The 21,372-nt window shown below is 42.7% G+C and overlaps 1 protein-coding gene across 1 annotated transcript in view; it reads left to right on the forward strand.

The window, feature by feature from the left end:
- Window positions 1-21,372, forward strand: part of LOC138076312 (aldehyde oxidase 2) — a 112,207-nt gene that overhangs the window by 52,367 nt on the left and 38,468 nt on the right. The window contains exons 26-34 of the mRNA XM_068968470.1: window positions 721-948; window positions 4,437-4,532; window positions 7,359-7,487; window positions 9,218-9,292; window positions 10,017-10,069; window positions 11,713-11,827; window positions 14,668-14,733; window positions 14,846-15,034; window positions 15,337-15,504. Coding sequence (XP_068824571.1) covers window positions 721-948; window positions 4,437-4,532; window positions 7,359-7,487; window positions 9,218-9,292; window positions 10,017-10,069; window positions 11,713-11,827; window positions 14,668-14,733; window positions 14,846-15,034; window positions 15,337-15,504 — 1,119 coding nt within the window. The remainder of the gene's footprint in view (window positions 1-720; window positions 949-4,436; window positions 4,533-7,358; window positions 7,488-9,217; window positions 9,293-10,016; window positions 10,070-11,712; window positions 11,828-14,667; window positions 14,734-14,845; window positions 15,035-15,336; window positions 15,505-21,372) is intronic.

A 21,372-nucleotide genomic window follows, 5' to 3' on the forward strand; every position in this document is an offset into this window, starting at 1 on the left:
CTACCAAATGAGGACAATATGACCTCACAGAGTTCCCACAAGAATTAAATGAGTTAGCATTCATGAAAATATTTGTTTCTATAAACCGGTGGTATTCCAGTGTAACTGCTATTAATCATAACTCCTTTATCATTAGAGTGATTGGGTATGATGAAAAACCCTGAGCATATCTCAGTGGGCTCCCCTGCTTCTTTGTCAGATGTTGCAAGTTTCTAGAACATGACACGCCCATATTTAAGTACATTTTTTAAGGATTTGACCACACATTCCAAAGGCAACTGGAAGGCTTGGAGAAGATCTGCTATTTGTCAATAGGTGCACTGCTCTCCCTCTCTAGCAAAACAAGTCTTCGTTATGACAATAAATCCTTGCTTTAACTTACTGTCTACTAACTCTGCTCCACCCTTTGAACCGTGCGGGAAAAAAAAAGGATACTCTTCCTCCTCCAGCCCCTTCACCCCACTGCCCTTCACAGATCAGTCACTACCTCTACTCTCCACTTTAAGGAGGCAGAAACCCTGATTGGTGTCTTGAAGAAAAGAAATCATGCTTTGTTATTTCTATAAAAACAAAGGCTGAGGTCAAAGAAAAAGAAACAAAACCCCTGTCTTCTCCCCCTACTGAAGTGTATGCTTTAGTGGGGAGGCTTTTCAAATCTCTATTTCACAATCACTTTCTGTCTTATCATAACTAGTGGATTCCATTTCTCACTCACTTCAGATTAGGGAGAAAAACATGTACCGAACAGTTGATAAAACCATCTACAAACAAGCGTTCAACCCTGAGAGCCTGATAAGATGTTGGAACGAATGCCTGGACACGTCTTCCTTTAACAACAGAAGAATGCAAGTGGAAGAGTTCAATAAGAAGAATTACTGGAAGAAAAGAGGCATTGCAGTTATTCCCATGAAATTTTCAGTTGGCTTTGCTGCAACAAGCTACCATCAGGTAAAGCTTGTATGTGTGGGTGGTAACCCTCCTGTTGGACACACCTGGCTCTGACCTGGGGAGAGTGTCACATTTCCCTGGGTCACTGAGCCCCTCCCCTAGCACCTGGGAGAAGTGAGCAGTCCCCCACCTGCAAGCACGTTCAACACAGTGCAGTAGAAAAACACCTCAATGGCAGAAAACAGCATCCTCAAGCATGAGCGCCACAGCAGCAGAACTGCCGAGATGGGGCCCTGGCCCCGCTGAACCCCCACTGTTCAAATAGGAAATGGGAGTAGGAACTTCCTGTGGTTCAGTGATTCCTGTGATCTGGTGGTTAAGACTCTGTGCTTCCAATGCAGGGGGTCCAGGTTTGATCCCCAGTGGGGGAACTAAGATACCATATGCCCAGCAGCCAAAAAATAAATAATAATACCTTTTTAAAAGGGGTACAGGAGCCACAAGGTCCAAAGAGGCAGGAGGAAGCTAACTGCTACATCTACAAGTCTGGACTGAATCAATCAATAGAGCATAAACGATCCTAGATAGCTGCCTGTATGGTTTTTCTCTCTGACACCAAGTGTTGTCTTTTCTCCATCAATTCCCGGATACCAACTGAGTGTCCAGCAATTCAGTTCTGGCACTAACTACCCAGAGTTAGCACAGACCCCAAAGATCAAGAGCCAAGCGAACATACTCTCTCTGTCCAGGCATGCCCCCTCCAGCTTGTGGATGTGTTCACCAACCCGGAAGCTCCCAGAACCCTGACATTTGACAAGGAAGGGTAATGGATTCATTACATAGGTATGGTTGATTACATTATTGACCACTGGTGGCTGAACTCAATCTCCAGTTGCTCTCCCCTCCCTGGAGACTGGGAGACAAGGCTGAGAGACGGCACCCTCTGACTGTGTGTGGTTGATTTTTGTAGTAATGAGCACCCATTTTGAAATTATTTAGATTCCCTCCATGAACCATCCCATGAGCATACAGAAGAAAATAAATTCCAAGGGTTTTAAGAGTTCTGTACCAAGAACCAGGGCCAAAGACTACAGTTTTGGGGAGAGGGGGATTATTATTTTTTTATTGAAGTATAGTTGCTGCACAATACCTAACAGGTATACAGTATAGTGATTCACAATATGAAAGGTTACATTCCATTTACAGTTACTATAAAATATTGGCTATATTCCCCATATTGTATAACATGTACTTGTGCGTCATATTTATTTTTTATTATTCCACATCTCCCCTCACTTGAATGGCCCCCATATCCTACTCTCTACCATCATCCATGGGAGCAAATTTCTCATCTTGCTACAAAAAAACCAGCTTTCAAATCAAGCACTGACTGTCTCCATTTGAAAGGCCTCCAGCTTCCCCACAGAGTTCTAAATTGAGGCACCCAAGAATCATCTGCTGGGGAGTTGAAGTGTGTTATTCCAGGTCAGCTGATGACTCACAAAGCTGGAACACTCACTCTCTCAATTAGGTATGAGAAGCACTATCCTCAGAGAGTCAATGGGCCCACAGTGAATAAGTACTATTCTTAGCACCCACAAGCCTTGATGCTCTGGAGATGCTCCAAGCCACCCTGGGCCTCTGGGCATCTCCAGACATGAACAGATTAAAGTTCCAATTCCTCCTCCTCCTGGAAAGAAAAATGCCACATTTCCATTCGTCCAATTTAACAAATTCGCATTTAGTGTCTCTGTGATTCAGACCTGCTCAGAGTTCTCTACAGCACTCGGAGATGAGCCGGACCAGGGCCCCCTCCTCTGAGAGACACTCAGAAGAGAGCCTGTCATACTCGTGTTCATCTCCCATGGCTGCTGTAACAGCACCACGGGCTTGGCGGCTTAAAATGGCACATTTGTTCTCTTAGTTCTAGGGGCTGGAACTTCCAACTCCAGGTGTCAGCAATGCCTTCTGAAGGCTCCAGGGAAGACTCCTTTCTTGCCTCCTCCAGCTTCTGGGGGTTCCTGGAGTTTCATGGCTTGTGGTTGCAGAACTCCAGTCTCTGCCTCCATCTTCATGTGACCGTCTTACGAGGACACTAGTCAATGAATGTAGGGTCCGCCCTCATCCAGCATGGGTGTCTGTAGTGGCTCACACAGTAAAGAATCTGCCTGCGAAGTGGGCGCCTCAGTTTCAATCCCTGGGTGGGGAAAACCCCCTGGAGAAGGGAATGGCTACCCACTCCAGTATTCTTGCCTGGAGAATTCCATGGACAGAGGGGCCTGGCGGGCTACAGTCCATGGAGTTGCAAAGAGTTGGACACAACTGAGTGACTAACGCTTTCACATTTTTTTTACTTTCTAATCCAGTATGACCTCATCTTGGCTAATTACACCTTTATAGACTCTGTTTCCAAACAAGGTTACATTCTGAGGTTCCAGGTGAACATGAATTTGGGGTAGAGGTGGGGACACTATTCAACCCAGTGCACCCCCATAAGAGGAAGTGCCAAGGAGGGGTGACTGATCCTTCCCAGGGGGAATAAGAAGGGTTCAGGGACATTTTCACAGAACAGACTGGAGATCTGAAGGCCAGGGAAGAGGCCAGGAAGAGAGAACCATATCGGCAAGAGCACAGGTCAGCAAGGAGCAGTTGTCAGGCTTAGAAACAAGGAGGGAAAAGACAGAGCTGAATCCGGGAAAGTTCTGGAGACCAAATCCCAAAGGTCCTCATATTGTAGTCAGGAGCCAGTTTTCCCTGACACTGGGGAGCTTTTGCCCACCTTACCCAGTGGTGAACCCCTCTTCCCTCTGATTCCATTCAGTAGTCATTTAGGGGCACCCTTCCTGGGCTCAGTGATAAAAAATCTGCCTGTCAATTCAGAAGCCACAGAAGATGCAGGTTAGATCCTTGGGTGGGGAAGAGGCCCTGGAAGAGGACATAGCAACTCACTCCAGTATTCTTGCCTGGAGAACCCCATGGACAGAGGAGCCCGGCGGGCTACAGTCCATAGGGTCACAACTGAGTGACTGAGGATGAGCACAGCATGTTCCCAGGCTCCACAGAAGCAGCTGGATCTGCTTTCCCAGGGCCCCTCTGCCATGTCCATTATTTCACAGAACATTGCTCACAATAATGACTCACTCTCCAGCCTGTCCTCCCACTACACTGTGAGCTACTTGAGAAAGAACCACATCTTATTCATCTCTACACACCAAGCTGAGCACAGGTTGGCACATAACCTGTGCAACCTGCAATGTTTCAGAAGCTGGCTGAGTGGTCAGCCAGAGAATCGAAGTGGAGAAGAGGCTTTCAAATAGTTGGAACCAATACTCACAACTCCCAAGGTATCCAAAGGGGCTCCCACTGAAACCAGGCTCAGTAGGAATGTTCTTTATGGGCAACTTTAGCACTTCAGTGTCCTACCAGGAAAGCTCTCTCTCTGACGCTCGCCACTCCGTGAGCTTGGCGTTTCACCACCTCAGTTCTGACACTGAACCTCCCTAAACGCTAACTTGCACTAAGTTGTGCCTTCTGTGTTGTTTCTCTAGGCAGCTGCGCTGGTTCATATTTACACTGATGGGTCTGTATTGGTCACACATGGAGGCAACGAACTGGGACAAGGTATTCACACCAAAATGCTACAGGTGAGGGAAATAAAATTCATCTCTCTATACACTGTTGACATGACTGACGTTTGGCACTAATTTTAGAGTTATGACAACCCCCTGTATGTACACCCTAAGATCTTGTCTATTAAGTTGAAAAACTTCTTACATATCAGCTAGAATGGCAGAGGTGGTAGAAATCCATACATGTGCAAACATTCCTGGCCAGGGTTTATGGATGGAGGTGGTTCTTAGTGAAAAAACCATTAGTTGGCCTGCAGAGGACTCAATACTTTGGCCACCTGATGCGAAGAACTGACTCATTGGAAAAGACCCTGATGCTGGGAAAGACTGATGGCAGGAGGAGAAGGGGATGACTGAGGATGAGATGGTTGGATGGCATCACCGACTCAATGGACATGAGTTTGAGCAAGCTCCAGGAGTTTGTGATGGACAGGGAGGCCTGGCATGCTGCAGTCCATGGGGTCGCAAAGAGTTGGACATGACTGAGCGACTGAACTGAATTGACAGAGCACTGTTGTGGGTACACATGCAGGTTTATCCAGAGTGGGGGGTTTCTCAACTTTTCTATTTTGAGACCAGTATGTATAATTTTTAAAGTCTGGACAATAATATTGGGTGGCTACTATATTGTTTTGACCATCAGGGACAAATAGTTCATCATCCTATAATTTTTAAAAGATATCTTAACACACACACATATATACAAAGTAGGAAGACATAGTCCCAAAAGAAAGAAAGAATAATCCTTTAAATTGAATAAATTAACTGTGAAACTGAAAGTCAGTCAGCCATGTCTCAGACTCTTCACAATCCCGTGGACTGTGGCATGCCAGGCTCCTCTGTCCACGGGAATTTTCTAGGCAAGAATACTGGAGTGGGTAGCTATTCCTTTCTCCAGAGGATCTTCCCTATCCAGGGATCAAACTCAGAACCCAGGTGTCCCACATTGCAGGCAGATTCTTTACTGTCTGAGTCACCAGGGAAGCCCAAGAATACTAGAGTGAGTAGCCTATCCTTTCTCCAGGTGATCTTTCTAATCTAGGGATCGAACCAGGGTCTCCTGCATTGCAGGCGGATTCTTTACCAGCTGAGCTAATAGGAATTTATGTATAATTTACTAGATTGTTATAGTGCACATCTGAAACTTTTGACCATTCAGTCCCTCAGCTCCTTTGGAATACCTCTCCCACACTCTATGTAGTTTTGAAGGACATCTCAGTTCTGATACCTTTTAACCTCATCCCCCTCCTTGCCTCAACACCTGCCACAGATATAGACACAGGCCCCTGGACTGGCCAGGCATGGTTCCTGAACCCTGCTGGCTGTAGAGATTGGTCTGGGAAAAAGACATGGCCAAGCAAATCTAATCAGCATCCTTTCCTGGGGTGCTGTGTAGATGTCAGGAGAAACGGAACTATTTTTCCCTTTGGTTGCTTAGCCACTGTGCTATAGGCCAGGAGTTGTCAGGGGCAATTCTGAGCCAAAGATGAAACTCATCTACGGTTGGAAATAACATGGCCATTATCCTAGAAAGACTGTGAAAGACTGTGAGAGGAACTGAATGAGACCACAAAGCCCCTAGACACAGATATACATGGCACTAACACCTCCATCCTTCCCAGGTGTGTGAACCAATAAATTCCTTTAGGATTTTCATCACCAAGAATTAATCAAATTGTTCTCTTTTTTTCTCATTTTGCATCTTTCTGGAAAAATTCAGTCAGTGAATAACATTAGTTTGAAGATTAGCAAGTATGAACAGGTTCATACCTGCAGACATCTAGAAAAGGCATTTTTGCAAAAACTAAAAAAAATATCAGCCAAAATAATGTTTTTTTCTTCATTACCTCTCTTTTTTTCTCTTTTCTTCTTGGTTAAACATCTTCACTGCCATATGTGTCCGCTAGAGAAACTGGAATGAAAATAACAGAAAAGGAAAAGTGAGCAGCACACGCTAGAGGAGTATAATCAAGTGGAAACAAATAGAAGAAAAGAGTGACATGACATATGAGCTCAGTATCGTCTGACTTTTTGTGACCCCGTGGACTGTAGCCCCCAGGCTCCTCTGTCCATGGGATTTCCCGGGCAAGAATACTGGAGTGGGTTGCCATTTCCCAATCCAAGAATTGAACCGGAGTCTTTTGCATCTCCTGCATTAGCAGATGAATTCTTCACCCCTGCACCACCTGGGGAGCCCCAGAAGAAAAGAAGGAGGAAGCTAAACTGGGGGCACTTCCCCAGTGGTCCAGTGGCTGAGACTCCGTGTTTTCAATGCAGGGGGTCTGGATTCGATCTCTGGTCAGAGAACTAGATCCCACATGCTGCAACTAAGAGTTTGCATGCTGTAACTAAAGGTCTGATGTGCCACAACTAAATAACAAATATTTTTTAAAGGCAAAGTTAAGCTGGGAAATAGGGCAAAACAGGCCCTCACAGTCCTTCCAAGTTCATCAGATACCAGTATCAACAGACTCAAGACCAAACTCTGAATCAGTCAATTTAATTTCTATCTCTCTTCCTGCCACTGTCACCAAGTTAATCTGAATAATCTCAACTTGGCCTATTCTCTACACATGCAAAATTTAGAAAATAGCCAATCCTTAACATCCTAAGTACACTAAATTGAATTGAAGAACTGCTGTGGAATATTACCAAGAAAACACTTCAAAAATTAGCATGAGGTCTTACTACAAAGTAGTTTTAATTGTTATAAGATGCATTATTTTAGGCTTTAGAGGATATTGTGGATGTAATAAAAAATAAATTTTTAATTAAGAAAAAGAATGATTCAAGTCTTCAAAGAATTTCTTACCAGATTTGAAATTATTTTTTTTCTCATAGGTGGCCAGCCGTGAATTAAAAATACCCATGTCTTACTTGCACATCTGTGAAACAAGTACAGCCACGGTGCCTAATACAATCGCTACAGCAGCATCCATCGGAGCAGATACCAATGGCAGAGCCGTGCAGGTGCTTCCTCCTGTCTGTCTTTCCCTGGGTGCTTTCTCCACATCTCTGGTTTTCGTAACTGGATACAGGCACAGTGGTTGGCTTCAGAGAAGTCATCTGTGTCACAGAAGGCTTGGGATCACCAAAATGTCCGGACAGTGTGTTAGTCGGACCTAAAGTGAGGTGACAAGTAGACCCAGAATATAATGACTCCAACACAACAAGAGTTCTTTTTTTGTGCGTATAACACTGCAGCAGGAATGTTTAGTCATTTGAGCACCCAGATTGATGGCAGTTCCTCCATCTTCAACATGTGGCTTTCAAGGTTGTCCAGAGTGTCATCACTCGAGTAAGCCAGAGAACCGAAAGAGCATGGGGGAAGACCTGGGAGGAATACAAGTCACTTCCCCTCAGCATGCGTTAGCAGAACAGCCTCAGGCAATGTCCAACAACAAGGGAGGCCGAGAAACTTAGAGCGGTGGGAAACCATAGGCCCAGCTCCCTGGAGGAGTAGATGTTGGCAAACAGTCTCTGTCCCTGGGAGATACAGAAAGAAGAAATCTGGGTACCGCATAATGCAGACCTGTGCAAGTTTCCACTGACACAAGCAAGTTCTTACAGGCAGGTAGGCAAGCAGAAGTCCAGCCAGGTAGGCATGCTGCAATTAAAGTTTCTACATCAGTAAGAATTCTACCTGAGTACTTCCTTTTTCTTTGTACTTATTTTTCTAAATGATGTATAAAAAAGATAAATCTTCACTAATTCAGAATAGAATGATGACTTCATATTTCTTAATTCAAAGATCTTACTGCAGTATTTTTGAAGTAGTATCTATTTTTCATGTTTCTATTATAAACTGTCTACTTCTTCCACTGGGACATTGAGGGGGAGACATATGTCCTTACTCCCAGGACACTGCAATTATGCTACCAAGAGAGACCACTTTCAAATACATCTTATCATTGTGGAGACATCTCCAAAGACTCAAAAAAATAGACTCATTTTGCTCAGAACAAGTTGGGAAACCTCAAATTCACGAGATCCAATTTTAGGTAGAATCAAACACAAAGCAAGAACTGCTCAGTGTGTATGGTGGGTGTCAGCCCAAACCATGCATTAGTCTGTCTTCTAGGGTTTTACGTTTCTGTATCAAGAATCAGAAACTTTGTCGATCTCGCTTATTACAAAAACAAATTTATTTTCTCACTTCACACTCAAACCCAATGCCTTAACTGGAGTAGTTTGATGGTGGATGGATGAACAGACAGAGGGATAAAAGGACAGACAGAGAGTTGAACAATATTTCAGACCCAGAGGGATACTGGCATATCATTGTTATAGACTGAAAAGCACAAACTTGAATGAAAATAATTTTGTTCCTCTGATCATAATTGCTAAAAAATATGAAAGAAGGTTAGGGTTAGGAAAAAAGGGAGAAGGAATTAAGAACATGAATATTCTTAGAAAGGGGATCTGAAAGTAGAAATTCAACTGAGCCCATATTTTCACAGGAAATGAATGAGGAAGAGAAAGCACTCTATATAACAGATACTCTCCTCAAGGTCAGGAGTGGTGTGATACCATTCCTGAGTTCCCACTGTGTCAGTGTCGAGCACCTCATAAGCATTCACTGAACTGGTCAATTATCCACCAATGTTCTTTCAAATTATTTTCAAATTCTTTCAACATTCTTTCAAATCCTAACCACCACAGTCTTCTCTAATGAGCATTCCCTTCTTTACTCCTTTAAGAACGCTTGTCAGATCCTTCTGAAACGCCTTGAGCCCATCATTAAGAAAAATCCAGAAGGTACCTGGGAAGAATGGGTAAGTGTTCCACTCTGTCTGTAGCTGCAAATGAGAAAGTAGTCCGCCCCAGTGCGGAGAGTGCTGTGGTAGTCGCAACTCGCAGACTCAGTCCTCGGAGCAGCTGGCTGTGGGAGAGCGCGGGGGTTACCAGGCTGAGATGGCTGCTTTGTGAAATATCCCGGGTCTTAGTGGAGTCAGAGCACTGGAAACGCTGAGAGGAGGAACAGAAGTGTGTGAAGAATTAACAGAGACTCACCTTCTCTGCGTAAATAAGAAAGAGGAAAAGACTGAGACTTCCTAAGCCGTAAAAAGGTGATGCTTTGAGTAGGGAGGAAGTAAAAAGGCTAACTGTGAATGTGCCTCAAGGGAAATGACTTGTTTCATCCAACTTTACAATGTCCTATATCTTGTTTCATTAAAACAATTATCTCACACTGGCACACACATTGGCCAGAGTTGAACACTTAGAAATGAAGCTGTAAATACCTTGTGAACTAAGCCCCTATATCATGATGTGCAGCAAGATTCCGTTTTATTTGCTTAGTTTAGATTTCTGAACTCAGCCAGAAGGAGACTGTTAGTATACCAGCTGAGGAGCAAAAATATTAGGATAGGCCCTATTATTGGTAACAAAGCACCAGTAATGATTGTCAGATGTCAACTTTGGTATATAGAATGTTTTCATTTTCCCCTCTCAGATGGTATGTTTACCTTATTCTGACTAAATATGCCCATTTTGCAGATAGAAGCTGCTTTTGAACAAAGAATCAGTCTTTCAGCTACTGGATATTTCAGGTAAAAATTACAATAATGCCTTGACCTGGCTAAGAAAATATGAGGCCATCAAATCACTCCGAGCCTCAGTTTCTTCATTTGTAAAATAAATTTTTATTTTGTGGTCCTTAAGGTTCCTTCTAGGTCCCAAATACCATGATTTCACATAGGCCTTTGAGCTATGTTCAAAGAAATAGTAAATAATAAAAATACCCCTAATTTGTAAAAATAAATAAATAAATATGAATTGTAACATCTAATCATTATTTACTATTCTTTACTATGAGTAGTAAGAAGATATCATTAGAAATAAGTTGCAACTCAGTTTTACAAATCTCCCTCCCTTTATCATAAAACCTTTCTATTTTGATGCTCCTTTCTGGGAAAGAGAGATGAATAAGATGCTTAATTTGACTTCTGAACTCAATCAGAAGGAAATTGTTAGTGTATCAGCTGAGGAGAAGAAATTTTGAATGGGCTCTATTATCGGTAACAAAGCAAGAGAAATGGAGAGACGGATAGGATGGTGATCACCACTCATCATTGGTGCAGTGCCTGGCAGTGAAGGCCCTCAGTAGATTCATGTTAATTAAATGAAATACAAAAAGGAGCATGTGTGCATGCTCAGTCGCTTCAGTCATGTCCAACTGTTTGCAACCCTATGGACGGTAGCCCACCAGGTTTCTCAGTCCCTGGAATTCTCCAGGCAAGAATGCTGAAGTGGGTTGCCATGCCCTCCTCCAGGAGATCTTTCCAACCCAGGAATCCAACCAGTATCTCCTGTGTTTCCTGCATTGCAGGCAGATTCTTTACTGCTGAGCCACCAGGGAAGCACCCACAAGCTGATTGTCAAATGCAGGATGTATTGACATTAGTTTTACAATCAAATGAAACAAACCAACAAACTACACACATACACACAGAAAATCTCACGAAGAAAGGAGGTAACAGCCAGCCCAATGCCCTGTACATAATGAGTTCCAAATTCCTGAGTTCATCTACCCAACAAAAGGGCAGATCAGCCCTCTAGCTGGGTCCATCTTCCATTAACAACACATTGAATTACCAGCCCTTTTTCACCAGCCCTGTATTACCATCAGATTGGAGAAGGAAATGGCAACCCACTCCAGTGTTCTTGCCCGGAGAATCCCAGGGACGGGGAAGCCTGGTGGGCTGCTGTCTATGGGGTCGCACAGAGTTGGACACGACTGAAGCTACTTAGCAGCAGCAGCAGCAGCAGGAGTCCCTCACAAAGAGTCAGACACTACTAAAAAGACCTAGCAGCAGTAGCAATCACTTCCTGGATTCTGGGAACCCTAATAAAAATCAATTGAGGTTTTCAGTGTGCAGATCTAAAACTCAAAATAATTCCTCAAGATACAGACACCCTGTGAGGTCTGGAGCAAGTGAAATAGTTTGTTGGTTTCTCCTTTTTTGGCATCCTAACTTGACAAAGCATTTCCTCTTTAAAAACAGAGGCAAATGTTAGGGTTCCTGTAACAAGCTAGATTGCAAACACAGGTAGCAGTTTAATTGAGCTTAAAAAGCGATCACAATCAACATCAATTAAATAAAATGCTAATGAAAATTTTGGTAACTTTTAAAACAAATCAGTATTGTTTGCACCCCCCTACCAAGCTAAAGGACTTTATTTCTTCCATCAGGGGCTACAAGGCCTTCATGGACTGGGAGAAGGGAGAGGGAGACCCTTTCCCCTACTATGTCTATGGAGCCGCCTGTTCCGAGGTTGAAATTGACTGCTTGACAGGAGCTCACAAAGTAAGTCATTTGACAGCTTTCCTCTTGGCAAGTTAGAACAACAACAATCACAAAATGTGTTTACATGAATAGCCCCCTTTCATTGTGTAATACTTGTACAATAAGAACAAGATTCTTTCAATTAAATGGGAATGTCGAGAGATTCAGCTTTATCCTAAATTTCCACTCAAAAAGAGGTAGTCAAGAAGGAATTGCTCACGATAGCCTAAAATGCATTAAATTTTTTATTCTGTTTCAGACAAAATTACATTCCAAAGTTTTGTGGGGTTTGGGTTCGTTTGTTTTTTTCTTTCAAAAAAGGATCTATTCCTAAAGGAAGGTCAAGTTATCTCTCTCAGGTCAGTTTAGTCGCTCAGTTGCGTCCTACTCTTTGTGACCCAAGGACTGCAGCACTCCAGGCTTCCCTGTCCATCACCAATTCCCAGAGCTTGCTCAAGCTCATGTCCATTGAGTCGGTGATGCCATCCAGCCATCTCATCCTCAGTCATCCCCTTCTCCTCCTGCCTTCACTCTTTCCCAGCATCAAGGTCTTTTCCAAGGAGTGAGTTCTTCACATCAGGTGGCCAAATTATTGAAGTTTCAGCTTCAGCATCACTCCTTCCAATGAATATTCAGGACTGATTTCCTTTAGGATAGACTGGTTGAATCTCTTTGCAGTCCAAGGGACTCTCAAGAGTCTTCTGTAACATCACAGTGCAAAAGCATCAATTCTTCGGCTCTCAGCTTTCTTTATAGTCCAACTCTCACATCCATACATGACTACTGGAAAAATCATAGCCTTGACTAGACGGACCTTTGTCAGAAAAGTAATGTCTCTGCTTTTTAATATGCTGTCTAGGTGGGTCATAGCTTTTCTTCCAAGGAGCAAGTGTCTTTTAATTTCATGGCTGCAGTCACCATCTGCAGTGATTTTGGAGGCCAAAAAAATTGTCTGTCACTGTTTCCATTGTTTTCCCATCTATTTCCCATGAAGTGATGGGACTGTATGCCATGATCTTAGTTTCTTGAATGTTGAGTTTTAAGCCATTTTTTTCCACTCTCCTCTTTCACTTTCATCAAGAGGCTCTTTAGTTCCTTTTTGCTGCCATAAAGGTGGTATCATCTGCATATCTGAGGTTATTGATATCAAGTTATCTGACTAGGTAATTTAGTAAACTATCTTGAGTAAATGCTTTAAAAGCATATAATGATGTGATATCTCCCCGAAGTCAATTATCCCAAAGGTAGTACTGAGATCAGTAGTACCAGAGATATTCCTGAGATCGATCACAAGCACGCAGGGCTTTCTGTGTCTTCTCCACAACCTGGGTTCACATGCCCAATAACACAACACAAGGGCCAGATTAGTGTGATGTTTCTCAGGGAAGGAAGTAAATTGGTCTCTTATACCCAAGATCTTACAAATCCCCAAATTCATACATGCCACTGTGGCTACATGATTTCCTCAGTAAAATGGCAATACCACCATCTACAGCAAACCATTATGAGGATTAGATGAGCTCATGATTTTAATATAATCACAAATCCAGCTTCAGAATCAGTTGAACAATCAGGCTCATTTATTTACTAAGTGATACCCAGACGCACCCACATATCATGGACTTTAAAGTCACTTAAGATAAACCAAAGCTATGAATGCAGAAGATCTTCTGGGATCGTCAACAGTCCTCCTAGCACTAAATTTGATGAGCTTAGTAGATGTCTCACCACCTCTGATGTTGATGGGGTTCCAGGTAGTGCTAATCAACCAGCAAGAGTCCTGGAATAAATTGGGACCATTTGAATAAACCCTAAAATAGTATTTTTAAGCCGAGTTTTTACGGTCAGGGCCTCTTGAGAAACCTGTATGCAAGTCAGGAAGCAACAGTTAGGACTAGACAGGGACCAACAGACTGGTTCCAAATAGGAAAAGGAGTACGTCAAGGCTGTATATTGTCACCCTGCTTATTTAACTTATATGCAGAGTACATCATGAGAAATGCTGGGCTGGAGGAAGCACAAGCTGGAATCGAGATTGCCAGGAGAAATATCAATAACCTCAGATATGCAGATGACACCACCCTTAAGGCAGAAAGTGAAGAAGGACTAAAGAGCCTCTTGATGAAAGTAAAAGAGGAGAGTGAAAAAGTTGGCTTAAAACTCAACATTCAGAAAACGAAGATCATGGCATCTGATTCCATCACTTCATGGGAAATAGATGGGGAAACAGTAGAAACAGTGGCTGACTTTATTTTGGGGGGCTCCAAAATCACTGCAGATGGTGACTGCAGCCATGAAATTAAACGACGTTTACTCCTTGGAAGAAAAGTTATGACCAACCTAGATAGCATATTGAAAAGCAGAGACATTACTTTGCCCACAAAGGTCCGTCTAGTCAAGGCTATGATTTTTCCAGTAGTCATGTATGGATGTGAGAGTTGGACTGTGAAGAAAGCTGAAGGCCGAAGAATTGATGCTTTTGAACTGTGGTGTTGGAGAAGACTCTGGAGAGTCCCCTGGACTGCAAGGAGATCCAACCAGTCCATCCTAAAGGAGATCAGTCCTGGGTGTTCATTGGAAGGACTGATGTTGAAGCTGAAACTCTAATACTTTGGCTACCTGATGCGAAGAGCTGACTAATTGGAAAAGACCCTAATGCTGGGAAAGATTGAGGGCAGGAAGAGAAGGGGATGACAGAGGATGAGATGGTTGGATGGCATCACCAACTCAATGGACATGGGTTTGGGTGGACTCCGGGAGTTGGTGATGGACAGGGAGGCCTGGCGTGCTGCGGTTCATGGGGTCGCAAAGAGTCAAACACGACTGAGCGACTGAACTGAACTGAATTTTAATTTTGGCAGAAAATCAGAACGGACATCATCATGGATGCCTGCTGCAGTCTAAATCCGGCCATCGATATTGGGCAGGTAGGTGCTGCCCCACCTGGATGGATGCCTCTTTTTGAGAGTCATTGTGAGGTCGGTAAAGGCCTTCTGAAAAGCACACAATACCACAGAGCTTGACATTTTCCCTCTTCAGATTGAAGGTGCATTTATTCAGGGAATGGGCCTTTATACCACTGAAGAGCTGAAATATTCCCCAGAAGGTGTCCTGTACTCTCGAGGCCCAGATGAGTACAAAATTCCAACCATCAGCGATGTCCCAGAGGAGTTTAATGTCTCCTTATTGCCATCATCACACACTCCACTAACCATCTATTCATCCAAGGTAAGCATTCAAACCTACAACTACACAATGTGCCTTTAAAAACACACATACTACCTTTCCTATAGAACAACTATTTAACCCACACAGGATTTTTAAATTTCAAGAGATACTAGGATTTCTAAGAGCACACAAGCTTCACTCAGTCAGTAAGTCAGTCAGTCAACAAACAATTATTGATAATTATTTTATGTAAGATGCTGTGCCAGGAGTTGGGGATACAGTGGTGAAAAAGACCTGCCCCTCACCTACGGTGGCTGATGGTCTAGTGCAGAAGCCTCTAAAACAAATGTGCTTCCTTGCAGGGCCTGGGGGAGTCTGGGATGTTCCTGGGGTCATCTGTGTTCTTTGCCATCACTGATGCTGTGGCTGCAGCTCGCAAAGAAAGAGACATAGCAGAGGACTTCACAGTGAAGAGCCCAGCGACTCCAGAATGGGTTCGAATGGCCTGTGCAGATCGGTTCACAGACATGGTATGGAATTACGATTTATTTTTCTAAAAGGTGATTTTTCTAAATCTTGCATCTTAGACTACTCAGGTAAATTATAAGATTATATATAAATCTTATATATAAATTACAAAAACTTATGAGATATAAAATATATATCTTATATATAATTTACTCAGGTAAATTATAATCAAATTATAAGAGCACATTATAAGATACAAGCTCATCAAGTATAAGATGATAAAAATAATCACACAAATACCTTTTAGTGAAAGTGAAGTTGCTCAGTCGTGTCTGACTCTTTGTGACCCCATGGGGTGTAGCCTACCAGGCTCCTCCGTCCATGGGATTCTCCAGGCAAGAGTACTGGAGTGGGTTGCCATTTCTTTCTCCAGGAGATCTTCCCAACCCAGGGATCGAACCTGGGTCTCCCTCATTGAGGGCAGAAGCCTTACCAGATGTAGTAATTTAAACTTTATGAAAAGCATTTCCCCATCTGTTATGTAACTTAATCATCTGGGCAATCTTTAAGTGGGATAATTAATGGTGCTTCTGAAACAAATAGCTAAATGTGAAACAACAGACTGTTTTCACCAAACCATTCTAAGTATTCCCTCCCTCTATCCTACCTAATCTATCCGATTCTTCAACAAAAACAAACACACAAAAAATAACCCAGGTCATGGAGAAGTATTTGATAATGTCACTTTCCACATCCCGTATACAAACACAGAGTACACCCAGTCTGTCCTTTATTCAGGAAACATGTGGTCTCATGTCCCGCTGATGCTTTTCCACCTCATTTCATTTCATAGCAGTGCCTCCCAGCCCAGGGGTGAGGATTTGGGAGCCATCTGCTATACACACATGCACACAGCAATGCCAGCCTGCTGGCTGGGGCAGACACGCGATATTGGGTGGGTCATTGGTTCCACCCTGCACTGATTTCCTCATAGCTTCCTTACATCGACAGTAACAGTAGTTCACACTGACTAAATATTTTACAGATTATCTCACTACTCATTCCTACAACTCTATCAGGTAACTACTATGATTTTCTTCATTTTACTATTGAGGAAACTGAGGTATAGTAATTTACCCAAGGTCAAGATTCAAGCCCAGACCACCTGGCTCCAAAGAAGTAACAACTGCCTCCTAGAGAGAAAAGAACTGATTCTCTACTTCTTAAAAGAAATGTGTGTTTTCATAACTACATTAAAAGAAACCCAAATACTTAACTGACCTCCTCAAAACAGCCAGCCATAGAGTGAAAGAACAAACTGACTCAGGATTTAGGAATATTACTTAAAGGGACATGTCGTAACTACTCATCCCTTCCCCTGCATGGTGCAGTCCTCTCCCCATCTCCAAATCTGACTCAGCATTTCTTGGACTCCAATAATACTGACCATCCTGGATTTCCCTCCATCTCCCAGAGATGGTTCTGCCTCTCAGGCTGACCCTCAGCCAATTGCACTGTCCACAGAAAGAATTCCAATCATCTGCCTCAGGCCAGGCCTTGCTCAGAGGGTCAAGGCCAGAGACCCCGCCCTCCTTCACCGCAGGAACTCCTCTGGGCTGATTTGGCCTGGAGAGCCATGTCTGCCCATTCATAACAGCACCAATGACACGAAACTGCAGAATCGTGTGACCTCCACTCCCAAAAGCACAAGCATTTCTGACCTTTAAACAGAAGTTCTCCATCACCTTTTGCAGTAATAAATATCCTTTTCTGGAATGGGCAGATTCGGGTAACCAAAAAAACACAACAGAAGATACTAATCTTCCTTTCTTGCCTGGTTGAACATGTTCAGCCTTCAAATGTCCCAGCTTTTAGAAAATGAATTTCTTTATTTCCAAGACTTCAAGCTGCTTTTAATAGTCCAGCTGTCTGGCAGTCACTCTGTCACATGCAGTGATAAAATGTGAATCACTTTAATTTCATTCACCGTTTGAAACTCAGCCTGTCAGCTACCTGGTCCATGTAAGGAGGCCACATTTTCTCCCAAATCTGATGATTTCATGGTAAGATTAATAAATGTCTTCATGGATATAAAGCATGTACTGATTTGTACACCCATCAACTAAATGATCAGAGTCAATGTGAGAGTAACCTCTCATTTTCTAAAATACCCATAAGTGGATACATTCTAAATACCACCTCATATTATAATCTGAATTTCATATTACAAACCTTATTTGCATAGCAAGTATTTTTATCTTCATAAAAGTCACACATGTCCACTATGGAAAAACTAGAAAATGCTGAAAAGAATAAGATTAAAGTTAAAATCAACCCTAATCCCACTAACCAAAAATAACCATAATAACCATAACATAACCATTTTGGGTTATGTGTATATATATTTATAAATACACACATATGCACACTTTTAACCACATTTTAATTCATATAGGGTTTTTTGTTTTATTTATTTAAAGTTTTATTGTAGTTTAGTTTGCTTACAATGTTATGTCAATTTCTGCTGTATAGCAAAGTGAATGTTATACATATTCATACAGGTTTATATATATATAATATATCCTATTTATATACTCATTTTACAAAATTTGGATATCCCTAATGTAAATATTTTAAAAGATTTGAATAGTATAATGGGGAGTGACTCAGTTGAGCCTGCATTCACAGGAAATCTGGATTGAGAAGGTCATTTTCCCATGCAATGTTACTCAAAAAATACAGTTGCTTAAACCCAAAGAGAAAATACCTGGCCAAAATTGTTTATCCCCCAAACTTAAAATCTTTATTTATAGCCACTGGAACAAGTTTTGGAGGCAGGAACAGGGCAGATACTTCTTAATACCAACCCTCCTATTATTAAGGTTACTTAGAACATGTTGAGAAAGACCATTTATCTTTCATTCTTATCCCAACCCACAATATTCCTAGCAATTCCACTGACCTCACGTATATCTGAATCAATGAGAATACAGCCTTCTTCAAATTCTTGACAAGACTTGGGTGACCCAATGGTTTTTCTCTTCTAGCCTACAAACCTCCTCAACTGTGGGTCAGCAGAGAGAGAACAATTAGAGCCAGCCTTGCGTGGAGCCTCCTGAAAGAGACAGAGAGGAGGAAGTCCTGATTCTCAGTTTAACAAAGAGAGCCAGAAACACACGAACATAGATTCTACTGTCACTTCCTGTCCCAGGAAATGTCAGTATTCCTCCATCCATATAGTAACACAAACCGGAAACCTTGGACTTGGCCCAACAGATCTCTTTCTCATACTCAGTAGCTAGTCCCTCATCACACCCTGTCAGTCTGAACCCCTGACAATGTCTTCCACCAGTCATATTCCTGTTGTTGTTGTTCAGTCACTAAATAATGTCCAACTTTTTGTGACCCCATGAACTGCAGCACACCAGGCCTCCCTGTCCTTCACTTTCTCCCTGAGTTTGCTCAGACTCATGTCCACTGAGTCAGTTTCCATCAGATGCCATCCAACCATCACATCCTATGTTGCTCCCTTCTCCTCTTGCCCTCAATCTTTCCCAGCATCAGGGTCTTTTCTAATGAGTCAGTGCTTTGCACCCTGGACTCTGCAGGTTTCTAGGGTGCAGACCAGTTACAGACCTCATAACTGGTCTGTAGGCTAGAACAGAGAAACTGTTGGATCACCCAAGGCTTGTCAAGGATTTGAAAAGGGCTGTCTTCTGACTGATTCAAGTATACGTGAGGTCAGTTTATTTTCCTCCATTTCTATTGACTTCATGTCTAACCACTATGTCATTCATGCATTAAACATTTATTGAGGATCTAATATGTGCCTGGCATTAATCTAGGTGCTGGGAATACAGCAGTGAATCAAACAGAGAGTGATCTCTACCTTCAAGAAGCTTACTTTCTAGAGACTCTAAGTCCAACTTCCATCTCTCTAGCCTGGGTCAAAGCAGCCTTGTAACTGGTCTCCCTACACCCACTGCAACCAGAGATGTGTGGCATGACAAATATGATCATGTCCTTCTAGCATGTACACAAGGTGAAAAATTTCCCATCTCTCAGAATAAAGATAAAACTGTTTATGTTGCCCTGCCAAGCCTATAAACCTGCAGAGTTCAACCTGGCCAGCACTCCCCCACTTCTCCAGCCACACAAGGTACCCTACTTCGCCTTGTCTCTCCACTCCAGCTACACTTGCTTTCATCTGTCTGTTCCACATGTCAAGGACAGAGGCCTCCTCCAGCTCTTCCTGCTGCTTGGAATCATCTTCTTGCTTTTCCTCACTCAGCTAATCCCCCTGATCACCTTTCATGTCTTATTTAAATTCAAGAAATTAAATGATATTTCCCTTCTTCATAGTTTGAGGTTCACAAGTATAGTGGTGAACTAGACTCACAGGCACCTTCTCTCTAGCCGTCTACAGCATAGCAGAGGGAGAAAACGATTGCTGTAAAGTATAAGCGCTTGCCCTGGAGAAGGCACTGGCACCCCACTCCAGTACTCTTGCCTGGAAAATCCCATGGATGGGGAGCCTGATAAGGTGTAGTCCATGGGGTCGCGAAGAGTCGGACACGGCTGAGCGACTTCACTTTCACTTTTCACTTTCATGCACTGGAGAAGGAAATGGCAACCTACTCCAGTGTTCTTGCCTGGAGAATCCCAGGGACGGGGTAGCCTGGTGGGCTGCCGTCTATGGGGTCGCACAGAGTCGGTTGAAGTGACTTAGCAGCAGCAGCAGCATAAGTGCTTGCCCAACTATGAGTTATCCCTGAGTGTCAACGGGACAAACTTTTCTAACTTAGCCTTAACCTTTTCTTACAGTCAAAGGGGTAAGAGATGAGGCCCAGCTTTGATCATTCATCCTACAATCCATTCATTCATCTAGCATACTTACTCAGCCCTTTCCATGAGCCAGGCACTGCTGGGAACTAACAAAAACCCTGATAGTCAATTTCTGCCAAATGGACTCTACATTCTGTTGGGAAAGCCAGACAGTCAACAAGAAATACACAATATAATTTCAGATGGTGATAAATATTGTGACACAAAACAGAAGAGTAGGCGGCTAGCATGTGATAGATGATTTTAGATTATTAAAGAAGCTTTCTCTGGAGTATTCATGTTTGATCTGAGGCCTAAATGAAGTGGAGGAACAAGCATGAAGCTGGTAAGGGTGTATTCCAGGCAGAGAATAGCCAGTGCAAATGCCCTGGGGCAGATTCAATGGATTCAAAGTAGCCCTCAAAATGGCCTTCTTCATAAGTCTCTGATCTTGCCTCCCTGGTAGCAAAAAACTTAAAACTGACAGGCTGCAGAAGCTGTTTTCCATGGCAGAGAGATAAAAGAAATATGTGGTTAAGCCACTCTATCTTCCCATCTTTGGGTGAAACCTGAATAGTTCTCATCCAATCCGCAGTTTCCTAGCAACTAGCCTCCATCACAATGCAGATCTCCGGCTTCAGATCTTTAGCAGCTGTCATTCATTCATATAGCAGGCCTCCTGAACTCTTATAGCTTGGCTCTTGACCAGTTTTTTTGGCACAGTAGAGCAAATGTGAACCTGCATTAGAATTTATTGAGGTGGCCCAAAAGTTTCTTCAGGTTTTTCAAAAAGTTTGTTCCGGTTTTTCTGTGAGATGTTACCAAACGAAATTTTTGGACAACTCAATACATTTGCTCCAACTACAATGTAGCTTTTTAGCTGAGATATGTGTAAGGACTCGCACTGGCATACAACACTGTACTATGAAAACAAACGTTTTTAGAAACAGATACTGATACTCTTTGTACTTGGTCTGTGAATACTTTTGTCAAAAGACAATTTGTTCTGACAAGTAAGAAGGTGAGACAGTCGGAAGGTCTGTATACTAGAAGATGAGCATTGGAAAGTCCCAGATCTCTTCTTTTAATAACTTTCTTATAACCAT

This window comes from Capricornis sumatraensis, chromosome 3, assembly GCF_032405125.1.
Source record: "Capricornis sumatraensis isolate serow.1 chromosome 3, serow.2, whole genome shotgun sequence".
Classification (NCBI taxonomy): Eukaryota; Metazoa; Chordata; class Mammalia; order Artiodactyla; family Bovidae; genus Capricornis; species Capricornis sumatraensis.